Source organism: Lichenostomus cassidix, chromosome 1Aa (genome assembly GCF_008360975.1).
Source record: "Lichenostomus cassidix isolate B80296 chromosome 1Aa, HeHo_3.0, whole genome shotgun sequence".
Taxonomy (NCBI): domain Eukaryota; kingdom Metazoa; phylum Chordata; class Aves; order Passeriformes; family Meliphagidae; genus Lichenostomus; species Lichenostomus cassidix.
Genome location: NC_139480.1, coordinates 28,220,105 through 28,234,118, shown reverse-complemented (window position 1 = coordinate 28,234,118; position 14,014 = coordinate 28,220,105). Strand labels below are relative to the sequence as shown.

At 35.8% G+C, this 14,014-nt stretch overlaps 1 protein-coding gene across 4 annotated transcripts in view; it reads right to left on the bottom strand.

Moving 5' to 3' along the window:
* PPHLN1 (periphilin 1) overlaps positions 1-14,014 on the bottom strand; it is a 55,021-nt gene that overhangs the window by 22,000 nt on the left and 19,007 nt on the right. For all 4 annotated transcript variants that reach the window (XM_085043517.1, XM_085043502.1, XM_085043508.1 and 1 more), the window contains exons 8-10: positions 10,663-10,742; positions 7,298-7,417; positions 4,592-4,732 (exon numbers count right to left, since the gene is read on the bottom strand). In XM_085043517.1, coding sequence (XP_084899643.1) covers positions 4,592-4,732; positions 7,298-7,417; positions 10,663-10,742 — 341 coding nt within the window. The remainder of the gene's footprint in view (positions 1-4,591; positions 4,733-7,297; positions 7,418-10,662; positions 10,743-14,014) is intronic.

The window sequence follows — 14,014 nt, the reverse complement described above, 5'->3', positions numbered from 1 at the left end:
AAGGGAGGTCTAGAATAAATACTAAAATACAGTAGAAAAATTAGCAGGTTAGAATTAATATGAATGAAAAAGCATCTAAGAATGTGCAAAAAGAAATAAATCACTTGACTTTTATCCATAAGGAGAGGATACTGACACACAGAACCTAATAAACCACAAAAGGATGAAACAAGATCATAGGCAGGTGATGTAATTAAATAAAAGAGTTATCATCAATTTTTCTGAGAAGCTTAAGGCAAAATAACAAAACCTAAGACAAATGTTTCCTTGATTTGGAAAAAATAAATTAAAACACTTAATTACAACTTACATTTAAATAAAATAAACATAAGCTCAGCAGAAGCATAATACATACTAAGCTATCAACCAAATCAGACTGATGATGATGAGTCCATCATTAAGGCCTTGTCACTGTGTATTAAGTACAGAAGGTTTGAAGGACAACAGCAAAGCTAGGAGGGAGAGAAAATACAGCTTCCCCATCTTTTCCTCTCATCTGGCCTGTTACTCTGGTCTACTCCTGTCAGAAACAAAGCATGTCTGACCTCATCCACCATCAGAAATAATCCTTTAATGTGTTTTTAGCTACTGTTCCAGTTCCTTCAGCTTCACTTACTTCTTAACTTATATTTTAATTAGGGGATTTTTTCTAACCTAGATAATTTTGCCTGAAATGAGCAACAGCACAAGCAGACCAACAAGCTAATCTAAGGAAATGGTAACCAGTTTCCCTGGCTCAGCTGAAGTCAAAAGAAAAGGGACATCCAAGGACAGCTCTGACATCCTCTTTCCTTGATTCCCATTACTCCAATTTATTAATTTACTTATTTTACAACTGCTAAAACCCTATCTATCACAGCCAAGACTTACAAAATTTCTCCAATATATTTACCATGAGCTTATACCTAGCCAAGATGCAGAAGCTACTTCATATTTACATCCTCTTTCACCTTTACATTGTCAAAGAACTGTAAAATAGTTTTGTTTGAAGCAAAACTAGCAAAGGGCACTGATGGGGCTGGGGGCAGGGAGGAAGGTATACAATAAAACTCCCATACACTACACAAACTGTAGCTATTTTATTAGAACAGAAATGCCTGTATAATTTTGTTTATGTTTTTATTAAAACCAAAATTTTTTTTAACAAAGTCCTTTAAATGTGAAGTATCACTTTGTCAGAGGTCAGGCTTCTCACAGGGCAGCACCTCCAGAGTCCCATTAACAAGTGTTAAATACACACAAAGACAATTCAGCTATTGCTATATAGATCTTACCAGAATGATAGCTATGATAAAGAAGGGGAACAAGAAATAGCTCTTCTCAAACTACACACACACTGTAACTGCTAAAACCTGTTTTTCTTACTTAATTGTAACTTCTAGGTCAGAGATGTAAATAATTTAACTAAAGAAAAGGAGTCAGACAGCAGATCTGGAAATAGAAATTGGACAGCCTGTTGACCCAGCCACACCCCCATTTTTTCCTCTTTCCATGCATAATAGCTATGAAATTTTGAACATTAAAAAAAACCCCCGATTTTCAGCATCTTCCAGCAAGAAGGCTGTTCCGTCAGGGTAACAGTAATGCTATTGAGGACTCTTAACAAGCAATATTAATTTAGAAAATCAACTAAAGAAGCAATTAATCTAAATGTTTAAACATTTAAAAATATTGTTCTCCTGAACATTTAAAAACATTGGTGAACTGAAAGCATACAGTCAGACAGTGATTCCATTAAGAATAAAAAAGCATGGATGAATGTATTAATTCCTATGCTTCCTCCTTAGATGCCAGAACTCTGTGGTACTACCCAAATTGAGGGTTCAATGTCAAATCCCATTCAGAAACTCACAGGTTTGATTTTTTGCCAGAATCAAAGAGGGCACCTGATAAAATTGTCATTTGGTAAAATCTGTCTTCAGAAAAGAATAGATTTTTAGAGGTAATCCATGTCACTCCAACTTGAATATGCAACATGTAAGAAAAGTGGACACATAATAATGGACTAATTAACACAGCGTTGCAGACTTGATGTCTAGACAAGATAAGACATTTCAAGAATCCCTGCTACTTGTGCTCATGAAGAAAGAACAAAGAGATAGCCTTTTGTGTAACACTGATGCTGAATAGCTCCAATTATGAATTTAACACCAGGGACATATTTGTCATCATTTCTGAAGAAAACTCCACACTTCAGCACATTACATGCTCAAAGCATAAGCTGATCCTTAACTATATAAAATCAGAAATTAAACAACTCCAAAATAATACCTTAATATATTATACATGCTATTAAAAGCAAGAATATTTTAAAAGTGCATGGAATAGTTACATTAACAAACTCTTGATATGCAGACACAAAATTCACTGCTACACTGTTTTCAAGTAACCAGACCAATCTTTTATGCATTTGTTTAATGGGGTTGTACTTCACCTGCTCAGACAAATGCTCAGGCAACATATAACACTTTATTTCAAAACTGTAAGTGTAAAGAAAGAAGGGAAATGAATGTTCATCTCTGAGCTCTAAGGAAACACCTAACTTCAAAAAACCTCAACCAAACAACCAAGAAACACCCCAACCTAGAAAGCAAATCATCTCACAATTCTATTTTTTAAAAACTGTCCCCAAAGCTTCCTATGACAAACAGAACATTAAAAACCACATCATGGGATATATAAAAATATGAGACACTCAATACTGCAGAATTTCCATTCAGTGCAGAGGCACAAAGATTGAAAATACTCTGTACCTGGATGGAAGGGAACAGTTTCCAGAGTACCTGCCATGCAAAAGTGCCAGAAAAAAACCTATTCTTCCAACCACGAAGTGGCAGAGCCAGAGGATTCTAGGGAATAAACCCTTCCCTAAGAACAGCAGAGTCCACTCCCAGTGAAGCAGGTCCCAAAAGCAGGGGACCATGCCAAGAAGCTGGGATTCTGCAGTTCAAGAATGGAGACAGGAAGCTGTCAAGAGAAGCAGTGAGCAGAAACTGTGTCCTTGGTGGAAAGCATGTCCTGGAATGTGATGGCAGCTCAGCTCAAAAGACAGAGCAGTGAAACACTGAAAGAGGCTGTCCAACTGTCCAGAGAAACAGAGAAGCCTCCTTCACTGGAAATTCAGGGCTCAATTTGACAGAGCCCTGAACAACCTGATCTAAGGCCCTGTTTTGAGGAGATTGGCTCAGGTAAGTCCCATGTAACCTGGAAGTTTCCACATTAATGTCACTATCCCTGTTTCAAGATGAGACAAAAAATGTCCAGGATCTGGAGTCCCAGTTCAGAAATGTTTTCAAGCACCTGTGCATCTGCAACCATATCCTTCCTTTCCAAGTAATATTAGCACACTTCAAATTAAATATATGCTTCAAAGTTTTTTCTAGTTTGGGAGTGATACAGATAATTCTTGGCTCTGTTCAAACAGTATCTGGATTTTTCCAAGCCTTAATCTGTGAGCAGAACTTCTAGTTTCTTTATATCAGCTTCAGTTAATATCTGCAAAGCAGGAAGACTCCTAAAAGAGAGTCACTAACAGCAAACAGCAACTAGCACTTGGTTTGACACTTTTTGTCCTGTCATCATGAGCACAAAAAGAACTTCATTTTTCTCCAAATGACATCATTTTACATGAATGTTCACAGTAAGTCTCCCATCAAACAAATAATACACAAATATTCTTTTGATGAGCCAGGGTGATAATCTACAACCATGCTTCATTTAAAATTCTGACATTGGCAATTGTGTTATTGTAGCTTAGAGAAAAGGCAGAGGCAACTTTACAAAAGAGTGATATGAGCGATACACAAGATACTGAGATGGACTAGTTTAAAGCAGAACACCTGTATGAATATTTCATTCAATTGCTCAAGGGATTTTTTGCTTGTTTTTCTTAAGAGAAATAACAGACTATATCACAAGCCGCCACCTCCCTCCCGCCCAGGGCATCAGACTGCCTGTTTCTCTGCTGCACAGCAATGGATTTGCTCATTGCAACACTGTGCATGTTCTGTCAGCACAGTTTTTTTGCCTCTGGGTTTTCCTGAAATAGTACCATCCTATGAAGTAAAACTACATATTTGGAAAATTTTGCTCCTTTTCCCGGTTAGAGCTTTGGAGACAAATGGATATAGAGAGGGCAAAGCAAAGAAGGCTTTATTAGGAGTCTGGAACAGCAGAAATACTTGGTAACTAAGTTGAGAATAAAGATGAACCCAAAAGCAAGCATCACTAGGTCTGGCGCTTCAAGAGAAAGCTGTTTTTCAAGTGTCAATAAAAAGGAACAGTGTTACACCACATGAAATGGCCTCACAGGCAACAGAATGAAGGGCACTAGAATTAAGAAACAGTCATTGTCTTAGCTTGCAAAACAGTAGTTGTTGGATGTAAGTTACAGAAAACTAACATGAATTTCTGTGTGCAGATAAATGCCATGGCTCTTCAGAATTAAACAGTCAGAGATGTTATCATTACATCATCTTGAAAAATCAAATTACATTCACATTACACTCCAAGAAGGAGGAAAAAATAAATCAAGGTAATTTTAGCAGAGCAAACCATTACTGTATTAGTGAGAAAATGCCAGAAGACTCACCTGTTCAATCTCTTTTGTCTTAGTTGCAATTGCTTTTGAACGAGCAAGAAGCTGGCTGTCCTCATATAATTCTGTACTATCTGTTAGATTTGCTTCTGTTTCCTCTGTTTGTTCAATGTATAATGGAGCTGAAGATGCAGCCTTAAAAAAACACAAACAATAAATTCAGTTTTGAGCAAAAAATAAAAACCTCAGTGTGAGGAAAAACCCAAAAGGCCAAATGCAGTCATCAGTTAAATATGAATTTGCTTATCAAGATTATTAGTGAAGTATTATTGCTACAATCTTAACAGATAAAGAAATACAGACTTTAAAGATGTAGCAAACAGGACATGATAAAACCCCCTGTGACACACCCTTAACTGTGCCAAGGCAAGGATGTCAGATGACCTTTATCTGCCCATCCACTGAAAAGAAATTTGTGTATGTGATATGTGTAACACCAGAACGCAAGAAAAATCCACAATGAAGATGAAATTAATCTTCTGGGAAAGGATAAAAGTAACAAAATCAAAGATACATAAGCATCCACAAAATAAAAACATTGCCAGGAAGAACTCTTGGAGCATTTGGGGCCAGAGGTCTATTAAAGGAACTGTGATACCGACTGAATGGCAAAAGCAAACATGTGATTAGAGGATTTCTAACAACATGAAAAAACACACTGAAATGCTGAAATTGTATAAGCTTTCCTCTAAAACAGAAATCTACTCCAAAGAAAAAACAGACTCCATGTCCAAGGATTTTATATAGAAGATGTAATTTTTCTTTACAGTATTATTTAAATCTGATATTATGGAAGAGACTTACAGATTTATTTTTTTTAAATAGGATTTGAAAATTGAAGAAGATTAATAAAACTAGTTCCTATTATTCAAAAGTAGAGATGAAGAATCTTAAGCCTTAACAGACGTGAAAGAGAAAAGCATTAGGCAGAAAAACAAAGCAAAAAGTTTAAGAGGTCCCATGAACACATGTTCAAATCTTAGCAGTGACATAAACCATTAAAATTGCATCCCAAATCTTGTTAACTCAGTAAATAATTATATGCCTGGGAGTCAGTGAAGGCTACTAAAAAGTTTAGTGCAACACTAAGTTCAACTATTAAGCACTATATAAGATAGACTGGAAAAAGTTAAGAACTCTTGTGACTCATACATGACAGCTTACTAACCAAAGTGAGAAGTCCTTTCTTCTAAGGCTGAGAATGAGAAGCCTCAGCTCCTTCATTACCATTTCTACAGCCCACTTTCTTAGTCAATAAATCATCTTAGACTGCACCATTATCAACTGCAATTGCTTCGCTTTGATTCTTTATTTTTAATCTTTTTGCCACTGTAATTTTCTCTGAGGCACAGAGGAAGCTTCAAACAACTCTTTTCCATGTGGCCCACTCTGCTCTTTCCTCCCCTGCATTACCTTCCCTTCATCAAGAACCAGAGTGTTCTTTCTCTTGACTGTTACTCTCCTGAGCCTCTCAGAAATGTCCATGCATATGTTCTTCATATGGCATTCATCCTTGGATCAGTTGTTGCTTTTTCTACCACTCTAACACTTCCTCCCCTTTTTTCTTTTTTTTCTCAATTGCTTTTTCCAGTTTATATATCTAATTAGATCTTCCTGACCACTATCGAGGAGTTGCTCACACATTCACACATTACATTAACGGACTTGAAAGTTCAGATAAACGTGGATTTAGTGAGTTTACTTCTCTAACCTAGCCCTTACACTCTACAAGTGGAAATGTGATCCTTCCCAAGATGCTTTCATTTTCCCTAAAATCATTTGCAAACAAATTAAAAATAAAAAAATAAAAAAAAAAAAAAAATCAAACCCATTGTGACGGTTAAGACATCACTTTGTGAATTACGTACTATTTTTCTTAAGACTGCCTCTAAAGTTGCAGCTAGGTGAAAGTTAAAAAGAAAGTTATTACAAATTAAAACAGATTATTTTAGATTACACAATATTTGTGTGGTTTTAAACAACAAATATATTTTCCACTAACATAACAGAGCCCGAAAAGACACCCTATCCAAGAGCAGCATAACAAATTACTAAGAATAGCTATAATCACACTTCAATACAGCCAGGATAGAAGACAAGGAGGGACAAAACCAAATGGGAATAAACTGGCAAATCATTCATGTTGATTAATAATGAAACAAAGATTCTGGGGAACATAAAAAAAATCTATCCACTGCAGTAGCAAGGTAAGCTTAATATTTAATATGGAAGACTGTTTTCTGAAAACAAATATGTGACATGGTGGGCTGACATGGTTTGAAACAGAACTCAACAAATCAGTTTCTCTTCTAAGTCTTATGTTTTCCATGTACACTCATGTTTTGACACTGAAGTCCCCTGCTAATTTTAAGGAGCTCAGTAGGCATACAGAGCTAGCTACACTACTGCAAGAGTTCCTTGGAGAATGCTTGGGAGAGCTGGAGCTTTATTGTGTCACTTGTAGCTCAATGTGAATTGAAATTATACTAACAAAATGTACTCTGGCTTGGTGAGTTTTATCAAAAATAAATAAATTCTAAGACTTCAGTCTCCCTCTCGGTCCCTTTCAACAAATATTTAATAGCACACGCAGAAAAAGTCAGGATTAAATTACAAAATGTGCCTTTACAAAGAGTACAGAAAAACAAGAGCCCATAATTGTAACACTTTAAAATAAGTGGATTGATAAGCCTATCTTACATCATACTCTGTTATTTCAGGTAAATTGCTTTCCTCAGCCTTCTCTGACTTTTCAGCTGCCCACTTGCTTGCAGCTTCTGCAAGTTCCTTTTCTGATAGTCTGTTGCTCTTCTCCAAGGCCTGTACAAAAACATTATAGTCAAGATTTAAAATGAAATACACTTAGACATTGCAAAAATCTTCAAAATTAAAATAAACAGTTATTCATACCCCTAAAACATTTTAAAATAGGAAATAAGAAAGTTTAAATTATTTCATTTGCTCTCCAATTTCTTTAAAAAGAAAAGTGAGTGGGGAGAGAGCAGATAATAAAGAAACAAGAGAAGAAGAAAAAAAATGAATCCATGAAGTTCAGTGGACTGCTAAAAAACCACTATGATTTCAGAATCAGATTAAACTCACAGGTCAGAGATAACAAAATTATTAATATCAAAAATTATTTGAGACCGGTTGGGCACTGAAAGAAGTCAGATACAATAGCAGAGTGAAATATTAATTCAATGTGATTTTCAGGCATAAAAGGTTGTAAAAAATTTAAAATAAACTATTAAATACCAGGTAGGGTAGAAAACCTCAGCTGATTAGGTACAAAAAATACTTTATACAAACTTTAAGTGATCAGAGCTGGTTTCATTAAAATTCATCATTTTTATTTGGAAGAATGCTAAGCATTTATAATAGAGAGTCACGGCTTTACATTCTTTTCATCTACCATTTCAAATTAAAATTTTCACGTAAATAATATTTTTAAATTTATTTCTCTCTAAGAATACTATTTGGCTTTTACTACCAGAGCAGCAAACAGACAATGACAACTACCAGTTTAGGCATAGCTACCTTTATAAATCTTGTTACCACTGTGTGGATATTTAATTTAAATCAACGGTATGTATAGAAGCACCCAAAGAATGTATATCACTCTGGCATTAAAAATTGCAACACTAAGATGGATATCTAAAAAAGAGATACAAAAATCCTCCTGCCTGAAACAGGCTGTAACAATTTCTACCCAATGCCTGCTCCATTAAAATGGAGCCTGTCTGCAAACAGGCAGACAAAAAAAAGCAAACAAAAAATCCAAATGAAAAAGACCAACATTCCACCTCTTATCATTAGTTCATTGCAAGTTACACAGAAGGTCAGTATCAAGACTCCTTTGTCTTCACATCTTTTGTTCTAACCTCAAGCAAAGTATTGTGCTGTGGTATGGCATAGACAACTTACAGAACCCTTCCAACATTGTGTGTCAAAGACATCACCTTTATCTGAATCCAGAAGAGAAGCACAACACAATGTTCCAATAGGAATCTGTTTTTTATAACTGCAAATTACAGAATTATAACCAGTGAAGTCAAGAGGTGACAAAGTTCAATATGCAGGGGCATGAACAGGGCTCTTAAAAGCGAGGAGTATTATAATTCACAGCAAATCTCACATGATCTGCTATATTTCCACAAGTCAGAGAAGAAACTAACCATTGTACTATCTAGTGGAATACAGGAAAAAAAAATCTGTTTCATTTAATCTCACTAAATTTAATTCTATAGATTGAATGTTGATAAATATGTATTAAATTCTGAGTGAATTTTATAGAATAAAGTAATGGCATTTCCACAGGTGCACTTCAGCTGAAGAGAAAGAACAGGAATGTACTTCTCAGCTGAAAATAGCAGCAGCTATTTAGGCTGAAAACTTGCATGAAAAAACCAACCTAATATATCTTGTAAAAAACCTAAATTGCACCCCCCCACTCTGCCTCAAAACAGAAGTCTTTTTTCGTTATTTTTTTTCATCTCATGAATAACATACAAAAGAAAAAACCTGTCACTTTGCTCAGAAGCTTTCCCTGTCTCACACATCTGCCTTTTGCTCTATATTGGATACAGCCTCCAAAGCTTACAGTCCATACAGCTATTAAAGAAAAACACAAAAGATTTGATGCCATAGCCAACCGGTGGCTAAGATCAGGTAACATCAATATGTATTAATTCACATGCATGAATATGCAAAAATAAGTATAAGATAGGTAAGAATACCTTTTTAGATTTGCAAATAGATACTACAATGAAAAGAGGTATTGCTATGAAAACATATGCCTTTGTAAAAATTTCAAAGCTAAATTATAACTTTAAGTATTGAAAATCATCTCCTTCAATCTCTAATATATATAGTATATAACTAATTTCTCCAGCCATAGTAATTGTAAGACTGGCTCTGGAGATGTTCATGTTTTGCCAAGATGTTTTCTGTCACTACTCCTAAGTCAGTGAAGCACTTGACTGGTCAGTGCAATCCAGCCAAGAGGCTGATTCCAACAAGGTCCACTGACACGTGGCAGTACATTACAAGCACATTTGGGGACTCGAGAAAAATCAATAAATGGTCACAGAAGTATTTCCATTTCTGCAGCTGATGCATACCCAATAAATATTTATGTTGTCCTGGGAAATGACTTCCATCAAACAGAAAGTTTCATTTTCCATAGCTTATATTAAGTGGATATCTACTGCCACCAGGTACTTGCAAACTGATGGCAAAAAAACAATGCAACATCGATCAGACCTGACTGAAGAAAGCAGAACACTTACAGAATACAGAGTTCAAGCTCACTACATATTAAGAGCAAGAGATTTTGCAATGCCTCCTTGTTCTCAAATATGTGTATTAAGCAAGGATTTGGTATTAAGCTGCAATGTGCTGAGTCTGTAAGCAAAACAGGTGAACTAATTAAGAAGTATATTTTATGATCCATATCAGTGTAACTTGTGCATAATAGCTTTTATCTTACTTTCCCTATTTACATAACTGAAAATACATCACTTGCCTCCCCCCTTAAAGACAATGGCAATCAGCTGGCACAACAGTTCTAAAAGAGATGCATAAGGGATAAGTACCTGGAATGACAGAACACAACCAAAGCCTGATTTTTTCCCCACTGAATAACATGGCGAGCGTCTGTGTCAAAATGAGTGGTAATACTAACGCACTCACAGTGACACAGAATTCTAAGACCAAGTCCTATTCCTTTTCTATTCACCTTAATGGATCTTAAACCCCCACCAGCCCCCTAATCTCATCCAGGGGGAGACTTCCCATGTGCCACAGTCTTATCTTGTCACAACAATCAGTCATTGACAGTCACTAATTAACATGGCAGGTGTATCTGTGTCAAAGTGAGTGGGTAATACTAATGCACTCACAGAGATCTAAGACCAAGTCCTATTCCTATTGTAAGGAATAGGACAGAAAATAGTAAGGAATACTAACTTTAACAGGTGCATACAGTACCTCCTTCCAACTGAGGAAAAAATCCAACAAAGAGCAATCTAAAACCATGGTGATAAGTACTCAAGAGGAATAGTCACCTTTGATGAAGGTACTGCTGTGGACCCTGAAGGTGATGCATCTCTTGATGTTTTCAATGACTGAACTGTCCTCTCTTTACCTACAATTAAAAAAAAAATAAATGACCATTAAATTAAAATATGTATATTGTAAATATGCTTACTGGCTTAGAAAAATTGCAGTGAAATTTTCTCAAGTCAGACATGAACCTTATCAACCTCAACAACTATCGGACAGGAGGTTGTAGCAAGAGGACTCTTCTCCCAGGAAACTTGTGACGGAACAAGAGGCCATTGTCTCTTGATGTGCCAGGGAAGGTTCAGGTTGGACATCAGGAAGAATTTTTTCACTGAAAGAGTGGTTAAGCTTTGAAACAGACTGCCCAGGAAGGTGGTGGAATCACTCCAGTCATCCTGCAGGTGTTCAAGAAACAACTGGACATGGCATTTAGTGCCATGTTCTAGTTGACAGGAGGGGTGTTTGACAGGAGTCAAAGGCTGGACTCCATGATCTAGGAGGTCTTTCCCAACCTTAATGATTCAGTGATTCTACAAAATTTACATACTTCTTTATCTGATGAATATAATTCATACATTTGAGAAAACCCATCGCCCTTTTTTCCATCATTAACTGAAAGGGTTATCAATATGATTCTGCAATATGATGTGATTTCACTTTTTAATATTCCTGCAACAATATAAACAGTTGAAATATTAGACAACAGTCAATCACTCAAGGAAACCAGGTAGTACATGAACTGGCTTAGCAGGCCACAGTATGTTGAAAAGACCTGCCATGGGAAACAGTCCTGTACTGTATCCAATACAGGGGAGATGCTCTTGTAAGATCAGTGTGCTTCTTATAAAAGTTCAAATTGGCAAAATGTCAAACCTAATTGACAGTGGTAATCACAATCTGTAAATAGTCTTGCCACAAATCAGTTACAGGCAGCCAGCCCAGAGCAGCAGAACTGGTTGCAGTGTAAACTACTAGTTTTCAAGTTGTGGTCCACAGATTACATCTAAGGGATCTGCAAATGGTAAGTACAAAAAGCAAACGTTGTCAGTAGGCCTAAATTAACCAGACCATTCACACTCACTAGGAAACAGCTGACTGTTCACAAATAAAATACAATGTAAACTTACCTTTGGCTTCCATTAAATTTTTATCAACACAATTAATAAATGGATTGATTTAAAAGTCTGCCAAATAGTTAGAGAAATTTGGATAAAAATTATTTTACTAGACCTATAAATGTGATTATTCATTATGACTTTAAATATGGCTTTAATTTAATGAGTCAAAGTAACAAAGAGCAGACATGGCATCTCACTCTGAAGAGCTGAGCGATTTTCCTTTTCTTTGTGCAATGACATAACATAATAACAATTGTGTGGTGTATTTTAAAATACCTACACAAAAATGTGAAGAAAAGTCTATGCAAAATGCATGCATTTAACAGAAAATCTTTAAGAGGCATGTGAAAGGTTGGTCTTCAGCCCTTTCACCACATTTTCATAGCATATATAGTGGAGACAATACAAAGCAAACATCAAAATCTGCTTATCTATGCACACTGTTGGTGGCAAGTGACTTAGTGCTGTAATGTTGAAGGCTTACTAATCCATGTAAAATCTTCCTATCTGCTGATGGGTCTTTGAAAAGTGCTAATGGAAATAGGTGGGAATGTTACTCTGGCAAAATCAAACATTCTAAATTGCATTTTAAACCTCAATTTAAAGATTATGCTAAATGAAGAGCCTACTTAAAAACATCAGTACATCTTCAGTAATCAGCCTTACTTAAGAATTTCTGGCAGACATAAAACAAAAGAATTGACCTTTAACAGGAAAAAAAGCTTTTTGACAAGAAATAGTAAATGGAAAAGCTATGAAAAATAAAAAAACTTCCTATCAATACAAAGTATATGCAAAAACTAAAACCAAGAAGATAGAAATAATCATGTTTTTATTCTGTCACACTCCCCAAAGAACAGAACATCTCCCTTGTCACCACTCAGTAACACAAGTTTTGCTCCTGTGATACCTGCTTTTGAGCCCCATAGATGAGCCACCTCCTTTTAAATTTACAGACTACTCTAACTCTGCTTCCCACATGCCTCCATCAGACTGGATTCTTTAAAGATTATCTCATTTGAACGGATTATAACGTTTGCACTTGAACAGATGAAATGAGCTGATACAAATGGCAGAAAATTATTCAAAGTTAAGCAAAGAGTAAAACCACCATTTAATTTGGAGGCATTATTAGGCCATTTTTTTCAGAATGTGTGTGGCTGTTTTGAGCCCCAAAGCCCTACCTGTAAAATTAAACCTGACACTCTCCAAGCACCACTATCTGTCTTCTTGCATCTCCTCAGCATGCCACTCTACTGAGCCCTTCCTGCCTGGGCCAGTGAAGGAATACCATCCTGCCTCTCTCCATGCTCTCCCATCACAGATGAATGCTTGTCCTTTACATTAGCCCTTTCCCTCCCTCTACCAAGCTTCTTCATGTCCCTGCAGTTTTCTTCGTTTAATTTCTGTATTTATCCCAATGTATGAGGGGCTGCAGAGCATAGCCAAGCCAATTCAAACAGCATGATTTTAAACAATGTTATAATCTTTTAGAAAGATGCCACATTGCAAATTCCACATGAAATAGTATATATTTTGCATGCTGTAAATCCATTTAAGTACCAACTAAAATGTACTGTGGGACATATATGAGACGTCCCACTTTATATTCCTTTTAAATATGCAATATATGAGCTTACCTAAGGCAAATCACATTCAAAAATTATTCTAAAACTGATTCTATTTAAACCATTTAAATTTTGCAAATAGGCCATTTTAATTCAGTCATTTAGATGGACATTTTAGTAGTCCTATTTTCCAGGGAAAGGAACAAAGAAAGACAACTTATCTTGTCTCTTACAACTGATCTAAAGGTGATTGGAAAAGGTATTTAACCATGCAAATGGGAGAAAAATCAAAAACCATAGACCTAGATGTAAGTTCCTCTCTTGATCAGCATCTTTTCTGGTTTGTGAATGTGCCTGCTTCTACTTTACCACCTCCACTATTGCCTGAATAATTCTAGCAATATACTATATACATATATAATAAAAGTCAGCTCAAAACTTTTTAATAACTGTGAAATATTCCAAAAATTTGCATGGTTTCTCACAAAATTGTTTTCCTGCCTCTAGTAATTACAAGCTGCAAACCTACAACACTTCTACAAATTTAGTTAAATATCTTATTTTTTTCTTCCTCATCTACACTTAGAGGAATTTATGTTCACTGAGTATTGCTACAAAATGTTAAAAGCGCTGTAATGCCCAAATAGAAAGACCATCTGTATTCTACA